General features: G+C 38.1%; 1 protein-coding gene across 3 annotated transcripts in view; it reads left to right on the top strand.

Moving 5' to 3' along the window:
* LOC149827987 (Transducin/WD40 repeat-like superfamily protein) overlaps nt 1-24120 on the top strand; it is a 103866-nt gene extending 79746 nt beyond the window's left edge. For 2 of the 3 annotated variants that reach the window (XM_090019783.1, XM_090019782.1), the window contains 3 exons: nt 21490-21536; nt 23248-23473; nt 23656-24120. In XM_090019783.1, the coding sequence (XP_089875909.1) occupies nt 21490-21536; nt 23248-23473; nt 23656-23996 (614 nt within the window). In that variant the 3' untranslated portion in view covers nt 23997-24120. The remainder of the gene's footprint in view (nt 1-21489; nt 21537-23247; nt 23474-23655) is intronic. The other variant, XR_016435004.1, reaches the window with a different exon arrangement.
* Nucleotides 24121-24487: the final 367 nt, after the last annotated feature.

Consider the following 24487-nt stretch of genomic DNA (forward strand, 5'->3'; position numbering starts at 1 on the left):
GGGACGATCGGTGGTTGAGAGAGCAATCCCTCAAAGGCCCAGTAGGGATGGCATCCAACTTTTGCAGAAGTGTTAGGTTATCTATTACAGCCCCTTTCCTCTAACCTCCGATGACTGGGGAAGCCGAGTCTTTTGCCCGTATATAGCCATTAATGTCCTGTCCATTGGAGTTGGTACCCTTCATTCTCTCTCTTGGCGAAGCTAGGTCGAATCAAGCGCGACAGGGGTTTCTTAATTGTCGCCTCATTCTTCATGCTCTGGTCTATTAGACCCAATGAGCATCTTGCCTGTGAAGGCGCCTGAGACCATTTATGTGTGTTTTTAAACCAGTGCCCTTGCACGATTGAGGTCTTATTTACCTCGTGGTACTCATTGCACTGTGCCAATCATATTAGCGCTGCAATAGTACTAAAACCCAATCATTTGCCCAAGACTCAGGAAACAACAACCCTATGTGCAATGAGGCTCTTTTCTTGAGTTAGGAAAAACCAGTATCTCATTTTGTAACTCACTGCGGAGTTTGAACGTTGATACTTGCACTCTTACGCTTGGCTAACCTCTGCTGTCAACCCTGCCAACCACGACAGTGGTTGAAACTACTGCAACAAAAAGAAGAGTGACATTTGCTATATATATAAAAGAAATAGCAGAGGCAACAACGAATGAAATCAATAGGGACCAGGATCGTGAAACCACATCCTGGATGTAAAGGCATACATAAAAACATGTGTCAAGGCGCAAAGCGCGAGGCTAAAAAGAATAGACAGAAGGTATAATAGACAAGGACCAGGATCACGAAATCGCGTCTTGGAAGTAAAGGTGCACATAAAAACATCTGCCAAGGCGCAAAGCGTGGGGCTAAGAAAGAATAGACAGAAAGTACAATAGACAAGGACCAGGACCGGGAAACCGCATCCTGGAAGTAAATGAACAAGCATATGTGAATAATTGCCAGGGCGCAAAGCGCGGGGCAGAAGGAAATTAAAAGACTAGAAGGGAAAGAGCGAAAGCAAAGGACCAGGAACGCGGAACCGCGTCCTGAAAGTAAAAGGTAAGGAAGAAAAGTACGAAAAGGAAAGCCTTGGCACATATGGCGCGACGACAACGAAAAGTAAAGTGCAGAAAGTGTAAAGGACTAGGATCGCGAAACCGCGTCCTAGAAGTAAAGACATACATATATATATATATATATATATATATATATATATATATATATATATATATATATATATATATATATATATATATATATCTTAATTTCTTTGTTAAGTCATTTGCTTTTCAACAGTTCATTGTGCTAGTTCTTTTTATGCAAACCCCTACCTAAAAGGGGTGCGCGGATCAGTATGCTTGCGAGCGTAAGTGATCACCGACTCGAGCTGCGTGGCACGAGAAGACTCTGTGGTGCAACCTGCAAAACCATTTTGTCAATATGCCGCACAGTATAAAGATGACCTCATTAGGCCGCCGAGGGCACCCAAGTCAAAACGAGAACAACCCAAATAAAGCAGGGGCTTGCCCCTTGCCGAAACACAAACAGGGCAGGGGGCACTTCTCCCTGTCGAGTGCAGACAGGGCAGAGACCCAACAAGTTGCCGGTAGGGAGTAGGATTCTCGAGAGGTGTTCCATCTTTCAACCTTAATTTTGCATTGATGACTTTTGGGGTTTCTATCTTCTTATCATCGGAGATACCAGATTTGGAACAGATGTCAGCAACAAGTTTCATCTGAGAGAGAATGTACCCTCGAGGAGAGTACGCTACTTCAATCCCTAAAAAATATCTTAAGAAACCAAGGTCAGACATGTCAAAATTTTCTTTCAAAACCTTCTTAATATTATTAATGCCTTGCTCATCACTTCCAGTGATGATCATATCATCAACATAAAGTAGTAAAATAACTACTGAAGACCCTGCACTTTTCACAAACAAAACAGTGTCAGTATAACATGAACGAAAATTCAAACTTATCATTACATTACTAAATCTATCATGCCAAGCCTTTGGGGCTTGTTTTAAACCATATAATGCCTTCTTAAGTTTGAGAATTTTATCTTTACCAATACACACTCCTGATGGAGGATCCATATAAACTTCTTCATTTAATTCGCCATTTAGGAAAGCATTCTTAACATCTAGTTGATAGATAGGCCATTTTTTGACTGATGCCACGGCGATAAGAGTCCTAACCTATGTCACATGGGTGCGGGTGCGGGTGCGGGTGCGGGTGTGGGTGCGACACGGGTGCGGCACAATTTTAAAATTTTTGGACACGGGGACTCGGCAAAATATATATATATATATATATATATATATAATTTTATTTTATTTTATTTTTAAAATGCCACAGGTGTCTGTGCACAGTCACAGACTGTGACTGTGCACAGGCACAGCACTGTGCACTGTGCACAGGCACAGCACTGTGCACAGTCACAGACTGTGCACAGTGCACACTGCAAAGACTGTGCACAGTCACAGACTGTGCACAGTCTGTGACTGTGCACACTGCAAAGACTGCACAGTCACAGTGCCTTTTTTATATATATTTTTTTAAATAAAAAATATAAAAAATTAGTTTTTTAGGGACATTTTTGGACTCGGTCAAAGTTGACCGAGTCCAAAATGTGGACGGACTCGGCCTGGACTCGTTGACCGAGTCCGACTCGGCGTTGACCGAGTCCGGGCCGAGTCCGAAGCCGCACCCGAGTCCGCACCCGTGTCGGGGCGTGTCGACTCGGGTGCGGCACCTCCTTAGCCGAGTCTGTGTGACATAGGTCCTAACACTGGTCATCCTCGCTACGGGTGCAAAAGTTTCTTCATAATCTATACCGTATTCCTAAGCATATCCTTTTGCTACTAATCGGGCTTTATAGCGTTCTAATGAACCATCACTTTTAGTTTTAATTTTGAATACCCATCTACATCCAATTGATCTCTTTCCAGTGGGTAATGAAGTTATTTCCCAAGTTTTTGTCTTTTCAAGGGCGCTAAGTTCTAAGTCCATGGCTTCAACCCATTGAGGAATGTTTTTGGCTTCATTATAATGTGAAGGTTCATGAAATGAGTGTAATGCAATTAGACATGCTCTATATCTTGGAGTTAGGGACTCATAGGAAACAAACCTATTAGGAGGATTGGAGATTCGGCCGGATCTCCTTAAAGAAGTTTCTTCTATGTTGGACCCTTGAGAGTATTTTTCTAAGGCTCTCATTTGAGCTTGTTGACCACGCCTAACATAGGTTTGGATTGGTCTATCACTTTCATCTTCAATATTGTCAAGAGGAACATCCTCTAGGTCATTCAACGACTCATTAGAGATTTCCTCTTCTTGAGGAGTCTCATCTTCTTGGGAAAGAAGATCAAATAAGAAAGCATATTCACTTTCGTCAATATCTTTAGTTTTCATAAAAACCATTTTCATTTTCCAAAAAGGTTACATCTTTGGATACATAGAGTTTGTTATTTTTCAAGTCAAAACATCTAAAACCCTTTTGATTTTCTCCATATCCTAAGAAAACACATTCAATAGCTTTAGGAGATAATTTGTCTCTTTTATGAGTAAGGACAAAACATTTACACCCGAAAATTCTTAATCTATTGAAATCGGGTGTTCTTTCAAATAGTTTTTCATATGGAGATGTATTTTGTAAGGATAAAGATATCATTCTATTTATCAAGTAAGTTGAGGTTAAGGCCGCTTCGGCCCAAAAACTCTTTGGAATTTCTTTGGAAATAAGGAATGTCCTAGTGGTTTCCATGATGTGTCTATGCTTTCTTTCGGTTAAACCATTTTGTTGAGGAGTCCTAGGACACGATCTTTGATGACAAATTCCATTTATTTCTAAATAATTTTGAAATTCATTTGATAGATATTCTCCACTTGAATCGGATCTAAGAGTAGAGATATTACTTGAAAATTGATTTTTGACTATCATATGAAATTTTTTGAAGAAGTCAAAGACTTCGGATTTTAAATTTAGAAAGTAGATCCACACATATCTAGTGTAGTCATCAATGAAAGTAACGTAATAGGAGTATCCTCCTTTAGACATGACCGGGGAAGGACCCCAAACGTCGGAATGGACTAACTCAAAAGATCTTTTGGACACAAAGGTTCAATTTAGAAATGGGGTGGATTTCATTTTGCCAAAAATACAACTCTTGCAAACAAAATGTTTCTCATTACAAAATTTCTTTCCAAATGGAAAGGAATACATTTTTGAGAAACTTGGATGTCCAAGTCTTTATGCCAAATTTCAATATTTTTATCTTGGACATGGTTACAAAAAGAGTTGGTGGGAAGTTTCAAGTTGCTCATGTAATAGAGATCTCCCCTCCTATGGCCTTGCCCAATCTGCTTCCCGGACCAGAGATCCTGTATAGAGCAATCCGTAGTTGAGATGGAGATTTCACATCCATGATCACATATTTGAGCAACAAAGAGGAGATTTAAATTAAGTTGAGGTACCACTCTCACGTTTGGCACAAAGAAATCTTTAGAAAAATTTAAGGTTCCAAAACTTTTTACTTGTAAAGATGTACCATCGGCGGTTGAAACACAGGAGTTTTTAGAGTTATTACACAAATCGGAAAGCTCATTTTCAAGAGGAGTCATATGAAAGGAAGCTCCAGAATCAAGGATCCAAGAAGACATACCTGGAGGAGAGGAAGAAGCTATGGCGGCACCCGAGGTTGATGGAATCTTGAGTAGAGTTTGTAGTGCTTCCGATAGTTGGGCAAGAGAAAAAGACTCCTTCCCTTTGATAGTTTCCTCCTTCTTTTGAGTAGCTTCTTCAACGGAGGCAACCTTGTTTTTAGGTGCTTCATTCAACTTAGGGCAATTAGGTCTTATGTGACCCGGTTCTTGGCAATGATGGCAAATGACTTTTCTATAGTTGCCATTATAATTATTTTTCCTTCCAAAGTGCGGAGGCTTATAGGTTTTTACATGATTGTCGTGTTTAGATACGGCCAAAACATCATCTCCTCCTTTAATCATGCCAAGACGAGTTTCTTCTTGACATATTTCGGCTATGACATCTTCCAAGGGAAGAGGCCTAGATCTATGAAGAAGGGAAGATCTAACTTGTTCATATTCGGGCCTAAGCCCGTGTAGAAATTGGAAAAAGTGTTCTTTTTTCATTTGTTCTCTTCTTAGTTCCACATCCACACTAGAAACCCACTTTGGTTCTAGTAAAGATAACTCATCCCATAAGGGTCCAAGAGTGCTATAGTAGTCTCTTACACTCATCTTTCCTTGCTTGATAGTCCGGATTTTTTCTTGAAGAAAGAATTGACGAGCAAGGTCTTTTTGAGTAAACATACCTTTCATAAAGAACCATGCTTCATTAGCCATCCGAAATTTAGCAATGTTGGCGCAAATTTTGAGCTCCACATTGTTCATGAACCAAGCAAGAATCTTCGCATGCTTACTTTCCCAATCTTCCACTTTAGATTGGTGATCTTCAATAGCCTTCATGCGAGCATTTCCTTCAAGAGCTTTCTCTTGATCACCATCCATCTTAGTGAGTTGGAGTTGTGGTTCCGGAATGGTGCCCATAACATATCCCCAAAGTTTTTTACCTTTAAGGTTGTTCTCCATGGCGGCGGCCCACATCATGTAATTAGAGCCATTGAGCTTGAAGGAGAGATCAATCTTTTGTTCCCCTTCCATTTAATCACTCACAAGAGAACAAACGAAGAGAGATACAAAAACCAATAATATAACTACTCAACTAGCTATATTAAGAAGAAGAGCATACACAAGGCTCGGATACCATGTAATGAAATATGCGGAAAAACTAAGAGTGCATTAAGCACTTACAACATTCACTAATGAACAAACAAAATGGCTAACACCCAAACCCACAAGAGACAACACAACATAAAAATATAAATGTCTCTTATTGAAAAAGAGAGAGAGCTCTCAAGAGTGAAGAATACAAGAGGGGTTCACCCCTATATATACACAAATGAAGGAGAGGGGGGATGGCCATAAGGCCTTAAAAGGAGAGCCACCTAGGGGCTCCCCATGCAGTCGTTGGGAGCCCCCAACGGTCACAAATATGACCGTTGGGGGCCCCATCGACTCCATGGTGGGGCCCCTTTTGTGTGAGCAAAAAACATAAAAACAAAAAAATATAAATTACAAAAAATAAAAGGGAAAATAAAAGAAGAATAACAAGTACCCCTATCAGGTACTTGTGAAATGACTAAAATACCCCTATTGGGCAAGCCCCCCCTGCTGAAAACGATCGAGGTAGGGGGTTTTGCCCCCTGCCGAAAAAACCTCAAGGCAGGGCCCCCCCTGCTGGAGACCTAGCAAGGCAGGGGGGGTCATGCCCCCCTGCCGAAAAAACACAACGCAGGGGGGCCACCCCCTGTTGGAAATCAAACAAGACAAGGGGCCCACCCCCCTGCCAGAGAAACAGTAAGGCAGGGTGGGCCACCCCTTGCCTGAAAACAAAATGAGATAGGGGGGCCACCCCCTGCCAAAAAAGAAGCAAGGCAAGGGGTTGCCACCCCCCTGCTGGAGAAACATATTGTTGAGGTTAAAGGGGTTCAAACGGAAAAAGATTTTTCAAAGAGGATGAAGGGGTTCTATTGATTAGATATGTTGAGGTTAGAACCGCTTCGGCCAAAAAGATTTTGGAATGTTCTTTGAAACTAATAAAGTTCTTGTGGTCTCTATTATGTGTATGCTTTCTTTTCACAAGACCATTTTGTTGCGGCGTGTTTGAACAATAACGTTGATGACAAATTTCATTTTCTTTTAAGTAGTTTTGAAAGTCATTGGACATATATTCGCCTCCCGAATCGCATCTAAGAATGGATAGGTTTCCTAAAAGTTGATTTTTAACCATCGCATGAAATTCTTTGAAAAAAGAGAAAACCTCAGATTTGCGATTTAGAAAGTAAATCCACGTAAATCGAGTAACCTCCTTTGGATACAATAGGGGAGGGTCCCCATACATCAGAATGAACAAGCTCAAACTGCCGAGTGAGAACATAATTTCTTTGAACAAATGGAATAGCTTTAGATTTTCCAAAAATACAATCTTTACAAGTCATGTGTTTGTCTTTACAAGTATTGTCTAAAAAAGGAAAAAGAGACATCTTTAAAAAAATCGGATGGCCAAGTCTCTTATGCCAAACTTCAATACTTTTGTCATTTACAAGATTACAAAATGACTTGGATGGAAGAGTAAAAAAATCCATAAAATAAAGATCGCCCCTCCTACGGCCTTGCCCAATCAGCTTCCCTGACTGGAGATCCTGCAGGGTGCAATCTTTAGGTGAGAAAGAGACTTGGCATCTATGATCGGTAATTTGGAAAACGGAAAAAAGGTTTAGGTTAACTTTTGGAACAAACAAATTTTGAGAAGATTTTAAATCAAGTGTTTAAGTACTTTCAATTTTTAAAGATGTCCCATCGGCCGTTGAAACATAAGAAGATATGAGTTCGAAAAAAACATTAGAAAGAGAGTTTTTATGAGATGTCATATGAAAAAAAGCACTGAAATATAGTATCCACATACCTGGAGGTGATGAAGAATAGGCTATGGCGGCTTCCGATGTTGATGGTAAAGAAGTTTTGAAAAGATGTTGGAGAATTTCGAAAATATGGCCAAGAATTTCTTTGATATCTCCTCCATTGGCATTTTCATCTTCCTTCTTTGGAGAATTTTCTCCAACCGCGGCCACCTTTCCTTTGAGTTTTGGACAAACCGGCTTAATATGTCCTAGTTCATTACAATAGTAACAAATCACTCTCTTTCTATACCCATTATTTTTGGAAAAATGAGAAGGTCTATATGTTTTTACATTTGATCCCGGCCTAGTAATGACCAAAATTTCATCACTCTTAATACTTATGCCAAGACGAGTTTCCTCTTGGTATACTTCGGCAAGAGCATCTTCAATAGGTAAGGCTTTACTTCTATAAAGAAAAGATGCCTTAACTTGTTCAAATTCCGGCCGAATCCCATGAAGAAATTAAAAGAAATGCCCTTTTTCAATCTGTTCTCTTCTTAGCTCAATATCTTCTGGAGCCACCCCCTTGGGCTCAAGAAGAGAAAGTTCATCCCAAAGAGGGGTTAAAGTACTAAAGAAATCGCGAACACTCATATCCGCTTGTCTAGTAGACCTAGTTTTTTCTTGACAAAAAAATTGTTTAGCTAGATTTTTTTAGGTATACATACCTTTAAGAAAGAACCATGCCTCATTGGCTTTTCTAAACTTAGCAATGTTGACACAATTCTTGAGGTCAACATTGTTCATGAACCATGCCAAGATTTTGGCATGGTTACTTTTGTTAAAATATGTTATACATATATATCTATATATATAGATTATGACACATACACATATATATGTCTATCTACATATATAAATATATATATTTCTTTTGTAATGCTCAATAGGGGCAAATTAGTCTTTTCACATTGTACACGCATATCCTAAAAGATATGCTCTTCTTTTTTCTTTTCTTCCTTTTCTTTTTTCTTTTCTTTCTTTATTACTTGAGAGGGGTCCACATAGAGTCATTGGACCCCTCCAACGGTCATAAATATGACCGTTGGAGGGGCTCCAATGACTCTATGGGAGCCTCTCCTTGGGTCTCTTTGTGTGTATAAATAAGGGGCTTAGCTTCATGTATTCTTAATGCTTCTTTGAAGCCTCCTTGAGTGAAATATAATTTTTTCCTCTTCTTTTGGGTGTTTTGCCACTTTTGTGGTTTTGTTGTAATCTTGCCCATTAGTGGCTATTTGCGTATGTGCGTGCTTTCTTGTTTGCTCTTGGAGATATCGCTCCTCTTATTCGGCACTTCATTAAACTTTTCCAATCCTCTACTTTGGATTGGTGATCATTGATAGCTTTGATGCGCTCATCGCCATCTAAAGTTTTTTCAACTTCACTTTCAATTTTAGTGAGCACAAGAGAAGGTTCGGGAGTAGTTCCCATAACAAAACCCTAAAGTTTCTTACCTCTTAGGTGGTTTTCCATAGCGGAGGCCCACATAAGATAATTGGATCCATTGAGCTTAAAAGAGAGCTCCACTTTTGATTCGTGTTCCATGGATGCCAAGAATAACCTTTGGTATCTTCAAATGATAAAGGGGCATGCTTCCCAAAGCACCTACTAGAAGGGAGACAAGATCACCAACCTCGCTTTGATACCATGTAATGAAACTAGCGGAAGCCCAACAATGCAAAGCACTCTTTAGACGACGAGCCAAGAACACAAGCACTTAAATTGCATACGTAACCCACTAAGGGGTAAAGTGCCTAAACAGCAAAAGCAAATATTATTGAAGAAGAAGATAAGTGGGTTGAAAAACCCATAACATTACAAGAGGGAATGCCCTCTATTTATAGAGGATCAAATGCAAGAGAGAGGGACCACAAGGGGGCTCCCTTCTAGTCGTTGGGAGCCCCAATGGTCATAAATATGACCGTTGGGGCCCCAACGACTAGATGGGTGGGGCCCCTTGTGGTCCTACATTAATGAAAAATAAAAAAGAAAAAAAGAAAAGAAGAAAAAAAGAAAGAAAAATGAAAAACCTAAAAAGTACATGGATTTTACCAAAATACTCCTATTGGGTTTTTGAGTGCACAGAAAAAAGAAAATACATATATATATATATATATATATATGTATAGATATATAACTCCGCCTGTGTAGTTATACACTGCCGGTCCCAAGCCCGGATAAAGGAGGAGGGTTGCGGTAGGCCTGTGACAGCCAGCATAAAAACTTTGTCATATCCTATGAAAATGAACCAATATGAGAATTTCGTTGGGGCGTTCCCTACTGAGCGACGCGCTGTACTCTCTAGGCCCGGAGGCAGTGATAAATGTGCAAGGGTTGCTAGGTCGTCGCCCAGAAGCGACGCGTCACACCGGCGCCCGGGTGTGGTGTCAAATAGGCAAGGGTTCCCTCACTTTGTTGGACGGGTGGGGGTAAAGAAGTTAGTCCAAGACCATAAAATTAGGTTAGCCACTTGGAACATAGGGTCTTTAACGGGTAAGTTGGTAGAGTTAGTAGATGTTATGTGTAGGAGAAAGATTGATATTTTATGTCTTCAAGAGACCAAATGGGTAGGTGAGAAAGCTAAAGTGATAGAACCTTGGGGATATAAGATTTGGTATACAGGAATAAATAGGAATAGGAATGGAGTAGGGATTGTTATGAGTCGTCAGTTTATAGATAATGTAGTTGAGGTCCGTAGGAAGGGTGATAGAATTTTACTTATTAAATTAGTATTAGGTACGGATATTATTAATATTATTAGTGTTTATGCACCTCAAGTAGGTTTAGATGATTCCATTAAGCATCAATTTTGGGAAGATTTAGATGGAGTAGTACAAGAGACATCTTATGGAGAAAAGCTTTTCATCGGCGGTGACCTTAATGGACATGTAGGCATTAGTAGGGATGGATTTGAGAATATCCATGGAGGCTATGGTATAGGAGAAAGAAATGAAAGTGGAGAAAGGATTTTAGATTTTTGTTTGTCCTATGATATGATCTTAGCAAACAACTGGTTTAGGAAGAGGGAGTCTCACCTAGTAACATTTAAAAGTGGGGTTAATACGAGTCAGATAGATTTTTTCCTACTTAGAAAGAGAGATAGGGGTTGTTGCATCGATTGTAAGGTTATACCAGGAGAAAGTGTAGCTACACAACATAGAGTCTTAATTTTAGATCTTAGAATTAGACAATGCCGCAAAAGGGATAGACATAGGATAGATCCTAGAATTAAGTGGTGGGCACTGAAAGGAGCTAAACAAGAAATGTTTGTAGAGCAGGTAGTTAAGGAAGTTGATTGGTGTCTCGAGGAGGATTCAGAATCAATGTGGAATAAGATAGCGGGTGGTATGAGAAAAGTAGCTAAGGAGATATTGGGTGAGTCTAAAGGCGGTGCACCACTAGGTAAGGATACATCATGGTGGAACGAGGATGTCAAATTAGCTATTAAGGTTAAAAGAGAGTGTTATAGAAATCTAAGTAAGAGTCGTGATAATGAGAATTTGGAGAAGTATATGATAGCAAAGAAGGAAGCTAAAAAAGTTATTCGAAACGCGAGGGCTAAGGTATATAAGGAGGTTTATGACAAGTTGGATACCAAAGAAGGCGAGAAGGATATTCATAGGCTTGCAAAGATGAGAGATAGGAAATCGAAGGAGTTGGGTATGGTTAGATGTATCAAAGATGAAACGCAAAGGGTTTTAGTCAAAGATGAGGAGATTAAGGAGAGATGGAAAGATTATTTTGATAAGCTATTTAATGATAGTCATGCTCAAGATCTTGGAGACTTCTCCATTCCTTTTCATGAGATAAATCGTGACTTCATGCGCAAGATTCAAAAGAAAGAAATTGCAGAGGCTTTGAAGAAAATGAAATCAAGAAGGGCAGTTGGCCCAGATGGTATACCTATCGAGGCTTGGAAATGCTTGGGAGAGAAAGGTTTAGAATGGTTGACAAATCTTTTTAACTTGATTTGGTGAACAAATAAGATGCCTAATGAGTGGAGGAAGAGTACTTTGGTGCCTTTATATAAGAATAAGGGTGATATACAAGATTGCACAAACTATCGTGGTATAAAACTCATGAGCCATACTATGAAACTTTGGGAGAGGGTGATTGAGTCTAGGTTGAGGAAGGTTGTCATGATATCGGAGAATCAATTTGGTTTTATGCCTGGAAGATCAACTATGGAAGCTATACATCTTCTTAGACAACTTATTGAAAGATATAGAGAGAGGAACAAAGATTTGCATATGGTTTTTATTGATTTAGAGAAGGCATACGATAGAGTACCTAGGGACGTTCTCTGGTGGACAATGATGAAGAAAGGTGTTTCTCTCAAGTACATTAGTATAATTAAAGATATGTATGAAGGAGTAGTAACCAATGTTCGCACTTGTGGAGGGGTGTCAACCAATTTTCCGATAACGGTTGGGTTACATCAAGGATCTGCTTTAAGCCCTTTCCTATTTGCGATAGTGATGGATGAGCTTACGAGATCAATTCAAGAAAATGTACCGTGGGGTATGTTGTTTGCTGATGATATTGTTTTGATTGATGAGTCTAGAGCTGGGGTTAATGCTAAGCTAGAATTATGGAGACAAACATTGGAAGCTAGAGGTTTTAAGTTGAGTAAGAGTAAGACTGAATATATGGAATGTCGGTTTAGTAAGCAACGAAGTAGTGATGGGAGTGTAGTGAAGCTTGGTGAGCAAGATATACCGGTGAATGATTATTTCAAATATTTGGGATCCATCATTCAAAAGTATGGAGAAATTGATGGAGATGTAAATCATAGGATAAAGGTTGGGTGGATGAAATGGAAAAGTGCTACTGGAGTGCTGTGCGATCGTAGAATGCCATTGCGGTTGAAGGGAAAATTTTATAGGACGACTATTAGACCCACTTTACTATATGGTACGGAATGTTGGGCTGCCAAGAGACATCATATTCAAAAAATGAGTGTAGCTGAGATGCGGATGCTTAGATGGATGTGTGGAAATACAATAAAAGATAAGATTCGGAACGAAGAGATACGTAAGAAGGTAGGTGTTGCACCCATTGAAAATAAGATGCGAGAGAATCGTTTACGGTGGTTTGGACATATTCGGCGAAGGCCTAATGATGCTCCAGTTAGAAGGTTGGAGAAATGGGAAAATATATTAGTTAAAAGAGGTCGGGGTAGGCCTAGGAAGACTTGGATGGAGATGATAGGAAAGGATATGAATGCTTTGAACCTCACCGAGGACATGGCGTTGGATAGAAATGATTGGAGGAAAAGGATTCATGTGGAAGACCCAAAATGAATTTCTTTTTTGGTTCATATCGCTGACCCCAATTGTTTTGGGATGAAGACGTAGTTGTTGTTGTTGTTGTTGTTGTATATATGTATAGATATATATTTATATGTACATATTTTAACAATACATCCGTGAAGAATATTTGAAGATCATTTCCTTGTCGTATGTTACATTGGAATATCAATTGGCCAACCTCTTCACCAAGGCGCTCCCTTCTCCTAGGTTTCATTTTTTCCTTGACAAACTTTCGTAATATCACCATAAGTTTGAGGGGGGGGGTGTTAATGTATATGTTGTTAATATTTGATGTATTATGTTATATACATATAGATGTATATACTTATATGTATAATACTTGTATGTATATATGTATATGTATATCCTTTGTACATGTATTATATAATATATATTAAATAATATTTGAAACTAGCTATTGGCTACTGACCGTTAGGCATGTCTAACAGCGAGAAATGCCTTTTCTTTTGTCCTCTTCTTCATGTATTTATGGATTTCTTCCCATTGTTAAGCATGCTTTTCTTAAGCATTCTTATTAAGAAAAGTATATTTTTTATGTTGGCTCTCTTGCCCATTAGTGGCTTGTGTTTGCTAATCCTCTTGTGATCTTGTATTTGCCTTTAGTGGCCTTTTGTATTTGTGCAAACTTGTAATTGTATAGCTCTTGGTAGCTTTAGTATTGTGCACACCTTTCTTGTACTCCATTATAGTCTTTTTCCTTAGGAATCTTGGGATTTTTCCTCTTTTTCCATCCCTTTTTTTCTTTCTTCTTTCCTCTTTGTTATCGTCGCAAAATTTTTTCCCTTCCCTGCGAGAGAGAGGGGAAAAGACCCTGCGAATCAAACTTGACCAAAGTTTTGAAAATTGTTTTGAAATACTCGCCTTCGTTTTGAAAATGGCGGGAAATATTCCGTGGAATGGGACTCGACCTGTCGGTACGAGGTTCGACCGTTCCTGCCGCCTTTAACAGGGGTAATCGAACCAATGACCAAATGTGTGCTTGACTTAGTTAAATTATCAAAATCGTGTTCTATCCTAAATGCACAGAGAATTCAGGCATGTGCTATGAAACTTGGTAAAATGCAGATTGGAAAACATGATGTATGCTTTGGAGTTGGAAAAGTATTCCTCAGGCAAAAGATGGAAATCAATTTCTCAGGAAAACTTAGATAAAAGGATTTGAAAATCATAAGAAAGTTTCTGAGGATGTGAGAAAATCCTGGGAAAGTGAAGAAAATTCTTGAGAAAAGATAAACATTGAAAGAGAAAATGTTTGCCAGGAAAACTCCAACTTTAAAAAATTTCTTTGAAAAATGATTGAAAATTCGTAGGAAAACTCTTTGGAGAAGGAAAATCAAAACTCAGGAAATTGAAATTCTGAGAAGCTTAGCCTTGAAATATTTGAAAATCGATTTTTTTGAGTTTTTGAAGATGCTAGAAATTTTTTTTTTGAAGAGTTGAAAATGAATTCTAAGAAAGGAGTGTTTTCCAGGCAAATCATAGGAAACTTAACTTGAGAAAATCCAACTTTGAAAATTTTCTGAGTCTCTTGAGGAATAAATTTCCTTAGAATGAATTTTTCTTGAGAAAAAACATGAGAAATTCTTGTAATTTCATGATGCCAACTATCCTGAATGAATGGATGTCTTTTTATGAAAACATATTTTCAGGAAAATATGCAATTTTAAAATTAAACTAAGGTAAGATTACCACATATTCCGACTATGACCGTAAATATGCTTGTAATTTACTTAGTTAATTCTAAAATATTTGTAAAAATTGAAGATATGCAGTGAATTTTGGAAGATAGCCTAAGAGTGTAGGCTCGGTGTGACTAGTAGAAAGATGTTGAATCTGGGTCTCGTGGATATTCTGACTAGGGTCGTAAATATGGACTCCACCGAGTTCATCAACTCCCTAAGAGTTGGTGCACGTGTCATTCGTGTTCATCTACAGTGATTTTCTAAATACAATGCATGGATAATATAATCAGGATATTGCATAAATTCAAACTATATGATATGTATCCTAATCTAAGCAGAAAAATAAATCTCTTATTCCAAAGTTTCATTTAATTATTACATCACTAAATAAAATGAAAGAAAAGGAAAATTGCAGATTCCAGCTCCTTTCTTTGAATATCCTTGCCAAACTTGAAATGGGGTTAGCTCAAATATGTGGGTTTTTCCAAGATTTTCCAATAATATCCTGAGATTATTGGACTTAGCTGGATATAAACCCGATTTTCATACTTCTTTGATATTTGAATGATGCAAATGCATGAAAATCCGATAATAAATAGTTGGAAATTCGGAATTGTGGTCAAAATAACCAAAATACCCCTAATATTGAGGTTATACCTTTAAAATCAAGGTTTTGAAGGAGTTTTGACAAAATTTGGGGATTTTAAAATGCAAATGGAATAAAATGATGATGAAATGCATGATAAGACATGATGATATGCTGCTAAATACGATGGGACTGTAAAAATCAGAATTGACATTTAAAATTTGGCCAAAATAACGAATTTCGCTTGTTTTTCGCCCGGATCAGGGTCCCGCGGGAACCCCGATTTGATGATACGGCTAAACCGATCATCAAACGGTTCTCAAATCATGCCAAATTTGGTAGAGAACATCCCTCTACCCTTAGAAACAACATAGATTAATAAAATTCATGAAATGACATGGCCTAGATGCAAAATTTCAAAGAAAATCCTAAAATAAGCAAATTTCGTCTACGGTTACGAACCAAACATAGCATTTAACCCAATAATGTAGAAATCCACCATAGAAATGTCTGATATTTTGCAGGCTGCTAAAGGACATGAAAATGAACATATTTGGCTTTTACAACTTCGGGATTTGACCTACGGTGAGTTCGGTAGCAGAGATTTGGTTCTGACAGGACTAAAATCAGTATGATCTGATGTGAAAATGGATAAAAAATGATAATTGACCACCAAAATTTACGAAAATTAAATGGAGAACTACTGACACGCATATAAACAACTTTCATTTGTATGGATTCGACATTTGACCAACTGCTGAGAAATAAAAATATGACATTACACGCATAAACCAGTAGAGCAGATATAAATACCAAAACAGGAGACCGAAATAAAAAATACGAAAAGGGGATGCAGACTGTCCTAAAAATTGCAAAATTTCAGAATCAAACATGGGACATTTAGAACATAAAGTTCACTTTTTACAGATTCGGATTTGGAGCTATATTTAGGGAGAACCAGTCGACTTAAGTCGATCCAGAGTCTCAGAGACTCAAATTAGGCTCTGACACGTGTCCCGAACTCTCGGATTTTTGTCAGGCAGCAAAAAATTAGAAAAATCTGATAAAATCAGATTAAATACTAGACTCAATTTCGAGTTATGGGCATTTTTTGGATCGAGAATTGGATCTACCATGAGGGAGATCTCGATTTTACAAGTTGAGACCCAATGTTCTAAACGTTTTCCTAGTCTAAAAACCCGACTTGGCATTTTGAATTTTGAACGAAGCATATGAACTCAAACGATTTTGATTTTTTTGCAGATTATCAGGGACAACTATATGCACATAATATGATTTTTTTGGCATTTTTGGAGAAAAATAAAAACATAAAATAACGTGTGGACTGACTCTTTCTTTAAAAGGAAAAATAAAATGTCATTTTATGGGAATAGTTTGATCCATCATTCAGAGGAACCCTTTCTTTAAAACGAAAAATCCATGGATTTAGTATGTAAATCGAAACAAGAGCATTATTCTGATAGAATCAACTCGAATGGGAGCTCACCTTGTGTTCTTTTGCTGTTTTGAAACTTCAGAAATGGGCGGCTACGGATGGCTTCTCTCGCTTTTTGAATCGAACTTCGGAATGTGCGTGGAAATCGACCTCTGCTCCTAGGTCGAACTTGGGGTGGCGTGAGCCAGGTAGGCACTTCGAGGTACTGTCCTAGATGGGCCCCAGGAGGGGCGTGAATTCGGAGGAGGAAAGGAAGTTTGAAGTTGAAATTCATATCCAATTTATGCATAAGCTGAATATTACAATGTTCCTATTCATATTTCTTATGTCACTTTTTCTCATGCCTGAAGGTACACTCTCGGATTCCTAACTTCGATTTATTCAATCCAATGAGAGGTATATTATGACATGTATTTTTGTATTTTATTAACCTCATTGCACTGAAAGAACCTGCAACCTCACCTCGAGGTCCCAATGGAGTGGTCCGTAACCGAGAGAACTCCCAGTGGTCCGGCGCGGAATCGATTCCTACTTTGCAGAGATTTTAGACCTACCACCTAGGACACATGGTAGTCTGCCCCCCCTACGACCAGAGACAGGGGACCAGGAGACGTCGCCGCTCTCCAAAACAAAAACAACGATCATCCGGTTGTGTGCACCCCCACTCTCTCCAAAGTGGGCCTCAGTCCAAAGGACCTGTTCTGAATGGGTCATGAGTGTTATTTAATTATTAGGCTCATAAATTAAATTACATGTGCACACCGCACACACACTGAGGCTCACCAACCCAATCTCCCTACTGAAGATTCCATAAGGAAGTCTGTTTTTTACCTATCCAGATCTCACAGTTAACACTGTAAGTCTGGCCTCCACGAGACAATTATATGACTATGCGTATGAATATCTTTTCTATCTCTGGTGCACCACAAACACCCATTAGGTTTCACTGAACCTTGGCTCACACCAAGCCACACACACATGCTCATATCACACATCGTTATCACTATGTCATATGCTCACATGCATAAATAAAGACTATAACCCCAATGCAAGTCATGATCATACTTAAATAAACAATAACATGTGTAACAATTCACTTTACACTGATCATCCCTTATGATATTCAATGTTTATGAACATTCATGTCATATGAATGGTTATAAATCAAGGATAACATAGAATACATAGAATGCATTCAGTTTGCATGCATATCAGTTCAAATTTTAAGATAAACATTCATAATCATGCTGCATAATGTAAAATACATCTAAGCATTCATACATGTCATATGTAAATTCGGGTCTTTGTTAACCTGTTTTTGGAAAACCCACCAGAAATTTCAGAAACTGAATTACACTTTTCCAATTTTACTGATAAAGCCCTTATGTCTTATGAAAACAGTTCAAGGAACAGAACCTAAAAATTCATTGTACAAAAATCACGAAAATTCTTGGACTAAACCCTGTTCAGGAAAAATATAAACCAGATCCTGTCGTCTGCAGAAACTTATCCTAGTTTGGGGAATTTCTCCAGGCCTAAAGAAAAATCGTTTTATAAAACCCTTTTGACAGGATCTTCTTGTACCTATTTTCTTTCACCCAGATTTTTCTTAATTTATTTTGATCAATATTTATTAGGTATTTAAAACTAACAAAATCGTGGGTTGGAACAGTCCTGCAGACAGGGCAGAAAACCAGTGCTCTGTTGCAAAGGACGTTTCGGCCTCAATACTGCTCCAAACGAAGCGATTTAAGAGTCTAAATTCAATACCTGGATGTGTAGAACACTCCAGTATTTTTATTTAATTTATTGACTTCGTTTTCAAAGAGTTACCGATTTTTTTCTGAAACAGGTCAGGGTAAAAAACAAGGGCAGAAAACCAAGATTTAAACTCATGCAAAGATCCATCAAGAAAGAATAATATTTAAGGTAAAAATCCATGCATATCACGATTTTTTATGCTCTAACCATGTTTACATCTTCATACAATATTTATTTACTCAGATCCATGATTATCTTGCTAAAACAATAACATGCAACATTCAAGAATCGTAAAACCATTAACAAATAACTCGAAAAAGATTACATCTATGCAAGATCCATAATAAACCCTAACCATTCATGAAAATATGGATTCTTTATACATTAACATGTTTAATCATGCTAAATATGAAATAATCCATCATACATGCTCAGATCATCTTTTTTTATCAAAACAACAAAGCCCTAAAAATGTTTTTGCCAAAATCTTTATTAAAACGATCTTTTGGATACAAGAAGATGGATTGAAGCATATAACGAATTTTCAATTCATATAAAACTTATATTTCATCAATATAAACTAAGATTAATATATTAATTATGCTAGAACAATAAGATCTAACAAAACATTAAAGAAATTATCCCCAAATCGGGGTTTTTTTCTTTACAAACCCGTAAATGGTCCTGTTTTAAAAAACGCTTTTCTTTTTCTATTCTTTAATAACATAGATCCATAAAAATGTGTTCTCTAGATTGAAAATCAACCTTAGAGAAGTGTTTCAAGGTCTGAAAATCCTCGCACACATATTTCATGCGGTTGGATAAATCAGTGTCTATGCGATTGATGTACCTACCTTAATCGAGTTTCGAACCGTAGATCAACATTCGTTCTCCTTCTTAGCACCTTAGAAGAGCTCAAATGGTTGTTGGAAAAGGTCCAAGAAAGAAGAAGAAAGATGAAGAAGAAAAAAAGAGAGATTAGAGAACTCTAATGAGAATAGGAGAGGGAGAGAAATAACTTTGTTAATCCTTCTCATAAGGGCCTCTATTTATAGATGGGCTTAGACAAGAGTCCCATCTCTAATATAAGAGGTTAATATCTATTAATTTTATTTATTAATAAAATGAATAAATAAATTATGAGTCTTAATTCTTTAGATTTCGAATTTGCTTAAACTAGAAAAGAAAAGTGGGGACTTCTTACCCTTGGGCTCTAGTGACATGGTAACCTTTCGGGAGGCCTACAAAACCAAAGACTCATCATAATTAGATGTTTAAATAGTCGATTCGATAGCCCTCGAAACATAGATTGCTGTAGTGGTGTTAGATTTAATCACACGCATACGGATTGACAAAAAATTTTAGTCGACGTTGAAAAACGTTGATTTTCGACCTATAATTAGGCATAAACTTCGGTCGATGATAAAATGCCCAAATCAACACCAATTTGGGCATGTAGATAGTCGATTTTGATGCCCTCGAAATGATGAACGTCAAGGTCAACTTTAATTTAATAGGTGAGCCACCAATCTGCCAAAATTTTTGTTGAAATAATAATGACATTGTTCAGAGTGTCCAACCCTATGGGTCCGATCCAATGAGATTGGATCAAAAATTCTAAGTTATATTTAATCAAATACATCCCTAATTAGATTTAAATGTCATGCATCATATCTAACTTAATTAAGTTGGATCCAAATACTATTAGTTAAATCCACTACCTAATTTAAGGTTCAAATCCATATTGGAACCGAATGCTAAGATTTAGTTGCAAATCCAATATCCATAATCTAAACATATACAAATCATTTACTTTCTTGTTTAGTCCACATTTTAAATTTTACAATTATTCTTGCAATGTTCTTCATAAATTGAGACTTAATTTCATAATAATTCAAAATCAAGAAATTTAAGGATTTCAAGAAAACCAAGAAATTGCATTTTTTAAACCAACCAAAATCCAAAATTGCTTAATCGGATCTCCTACGAGATCTATGGCTCATAACGGATCTAATTAGAGTCCTAGTTCAACTTAGATTCTTGAATTTCGCCTGAATTTAACCTGATTTTAACATGAATTTAACTTGAATTTTGCTTCAATTTAAAATTTATACTACATCAAAATCGCAGGTGTTACATTATTTGTCCTTTGCAACTTTCTTTCGGATGGGTGTTTGGACAGTTTGATAATTAGCTGAGACATTCTTAAATATGAACACTTAAGGTTAAAAATTAAATCTCTCCTAGCCTGCAACATGGGGCAGAGAGAGAGAGAGAGGGAGGTTTCTACTGCTTTTGGCATAGTAGGCATTAGGAGGCTTGCATGACTGAGAGATGAGGTTTCTCTTGATTTTGGCATTGCAGGCATCCCCTGTGGGAGGCTTACGAGGTGCTATGAGCTCTGGTATAGAGCACACTCTTATTGTATCATTGTGCATATTCTGTGAGGGATCCCACCCGATCTAAAGATATGGATCGTCCAAAGTGTGTTAGCATAGTGTACACTTGTCAAAATTGGAAACTTTTCCAATAGATAGATGGAGCTGTTGAGGTAAGATTTAATTTTGATCCCAGATTCTATGGCTTCTCTCTTCATGAGAATCTTTACATTTTCACCAGTTATGGTCAGACAATCTCTTGAGCCCAGGTTCAGGTTCGGTCTACTGGAGAAATGTTAACATGTAGAACATTAAATCCTTTAACATAAAATTTAATACATGCAAGTTGCAGAAAACTCCAAATTCATATTTTGCATTTATAACCTATCTAGTGAATATTTAAAGTCAAAATATAAGTAAATTCTTTCTATTGACAACTTGTAAAAGTAGTTTACATTCATTTCCAAGATTTTAGAAAATAATGTGGATGGAATCGTAGGCACTGTGTTGACTGTGTGGAACATATTTGACCATGTTCATGGAGTGTCATTGTCTGGTCAGTTTTTAATGTTGTATTATTGTGAATATTCGGGACAAGGGTTTTCATCTGAAACACCATGATTTTGCATCATTTTTATTAATCTTGACCATTCTCTGTCTTGAACTGGATTTTCTATGCACTTTTCAGACTTTTATTTTGTAACCTTTTCAATTTACATATTGTGGGGGAGTTACACTTCGGATCTTTGAATATTTTTCAGGTATGGTTGCTTATTGTAGTGCGGATGGTTCAGTCCTTCATTTTCAGGTAACGTAAATGTTGCATATTCAGCACCAAGGGGTTTGGCATAGTGGGAGGGGCCTTGACTGCTAGACGGGCGGTCAGGGTTCCATTCCCATGGGCATCAAAATAGATGGTGGTTTTGTACCATGATTCCTTATGGTGGTACACACTCTCATTTGTATGGATCAGTGTTGTCAAAAGCTTTGAGGTGTAGTGAGGCGCTCCACCAAAATCTGAAGTGAGGCATAAGCCTCGAGGCGTAAAGCGTAAGCCTCAAAAAAAAAATTAACTTAAAAAAACTATAAAAAATATCTAAAATTATAAATAAATAAAAAATGCTTTATTGATGAAGCAACAACTAATAAGAAATAAAAAATCTCAAATAAATACTGAAAAAATATGAGATTAAAATGTAAAAGTAACATGAATGCAACAACTTGATCTATGTAAGTATCTAAGAAATAAAATATGAGCATTCATTCAATAAAAAATTAACATTAACCCAGGCTTCATGTGATAGCTTCCCGCAGTCTCACTATCTTTAACCCAGGTTCTCAGAGTTGAATCTCATCCAAGGGTATCCTCCAGCTTAGCAGTTACAGAAATTTCAGAAAATAAAGTGTCTTTATAAAGTTTAAACTCAGCAAGCAGAAAAGATGACTACCTTCCAGCTGATCAACGATGAAAAATAGCATACCTGACCTCCGGGAGAGGGAGAGCGAGCGGGCGCAGCGGTGGAAGTGGTGGGTGACAGTGGCGAAGGAGGAGCGTGAAGAGAGGGAGAGCGAGTGGGAGAGGAGAGGGAGAGCATGCGCGAAGGAGAAACTAGGTTAAAATTGCTTTTTAACCTAGTCGAAACCCTATTTTGTGGTCAAATGAGGGCTTTGACCCTCATTTGACCACAAAAACTTAAGGCGTGTACGCCTCAGCGTGAGGCTCGCCTCGCCTCGAGGCATGCACCTCAAGAAGTATGAGGCGCATGCCTCGGGGCTTTGTACGTGCACCTTGAGGCGGGCATAGCCAGTACGACTAGGTCTCTGATCCAGAGGGTGGTTTCCCTGTTCCTCATGGGAAAAAAAATACTGCATATTTGTTATATTCTGCAAGAATGTTTTGATGAGTACCCAATGATGGTTCAGTCCTTCATTTTCAGGTAACGTAAATGTTGCATATTCAGCACCAAGGGGTTTGGCATAGTGGGAGGGGCCTTGACTGCTAGACGGGCGGTCAGGGTTCCATTCCCATGGGTGTCAACCCCTTGCATATAAGGGGCAAGGGCATTATGTCCCTTGCTCAAGGCAACTCCCTGGGGGAAAGGGGTGCGCCACGGGTTTACACCTTCCGGAAAGCAACCGTAAGTACGGCAGGCATAGCCAGTACGACTAGGTCTCTGATCCAGAGGGTGGTTTCCCTGTTCCTCATGGAAAAAAAAATACTGCATATTTGTTATATTCTGCAAGAATGTTTTGATGAGTACCCAACTTAAGTGTTAAATCAGGTTTTCTTCCATTTTTTTCTGAAGAGCTATTTAAAATATTTCATTCTCGTATTTGGCCCATAAACATTTATTCTGAATACAGCAAATTGTCCATGTTGGAGAGTGAAAATTGCAAGTGCTTAATGAATGAGCATGATTTGTTTTTATAACTGACTTTTCCATGCGCACAAACATCATCTTTTAACATAGCAGCTGAGAGCACAGCTTACTTGCGCTGATCGTCTTTTCATTTACCAGCTGACAAACAAAGCAGTGGAGAAAGATAAAAGAAGGCATCATACTCCACATTACCTTTGTGGGTCATTGACCAAAGAAACTGATGCTATTACTTTTTCTATCCCATTGAGGGGCACTACCTCTCCAATGAAGAAATCCCTGGACGAATTGGGCAACACTCCTAGATCTGTTCGCGTATCTTTGTCAGATCTGACTCATGCAATAACGGCGTTTCCCATATCTTCAGGTGAAAGCCTGCATATATTTGTTGGTTCGGGTTACAAAATAATGCATTCCATGTGTGTTGGTTGTTCTTTGTAGAAACTGATAAAAACATGTTTCTGTTGGGTCATGTTACATGTTATTTCTGAACTCTGCTCTTAGTGTGCATGTCTTTGACTAGTAACAAATGCAATTTCTTGATTGCAGCTCAAAACTTCGATGAAGATCCGGACATGGATTCAGGAGCTGACGACTTTCCAATTGCTCAAAAGAATGGAAAGTCAAGAGTGCCAAAACGTTGTAGCAGTAAAAAGAAGGAAGCAGGTGAGGAGGATATTTTGGAAGCCGACGACTATGGACAGAACTTGCAAATTGTGGTCCACGGTTCAAGGGGATCAACTACTGCAGAAGTGTTCCCATCAAAGATTGTTTCAATGAACAGAGTGAGATGGAACCCAAACGAAGGAAGTGGGAAATGGCTTTGCTATGGAGGAGCATCTGGAATCATTCGTTGCCAGGAGATATCCATACCTGTTGTAGAACATTGAAATTGGTTTATTCTTTGTGACTGATTATAAAAAGAGACTGTTAAAAACTCAGAGCTTGTGTTTTTGTTGTTGCTTGCATGTAATGCTGCAGCGGATCTCACCGAATGGTATTTTCTTTGAAAAATTGTGCTCATGGAGAAAGTCAAAATAGGAAAGCTATGAAAAAAGTTTGTGACTAATCATATGAAAAATAAATTCAGGAACAAAGGACTAACTAAAGGCTCATCCATTAAAAAATGAGCATTGGCTTTTGATGCTCTACTTGATTCTCCAGAAAAGTTCAGATGTATTGTGGATGATACAGTTGCGAGATTATGAATTGAGGTCAAACCATATAAAAGTTGATCTGGCTGAAAGATGTGGATTTCTGCCAGATTTCGGACCCTGAAGATAAAGACTTGACTGGATTTAGGTGTGGGGAACGGATCATGGGATCCGCGCTGTATTGAGATGAAATTAATTGTAACTGGATTGAAGGATCTAGGGATCCA

The sequence above is a fragment of the Nuphar pumila genome, chromosome 10, assembly GCF_984573655.1.
Source record: "Nuphar pumila chromosome 10, dmNupPumi1.hap1.1, whole genome shotgun sequence".
Taxonomy (NCBI): Eukaryota; Viridiplantae; Streptophyta; class Magnoliopsida; order Nymphaeales; family Nymphaeaceae; genus Nuphar; species Nuphar pumila.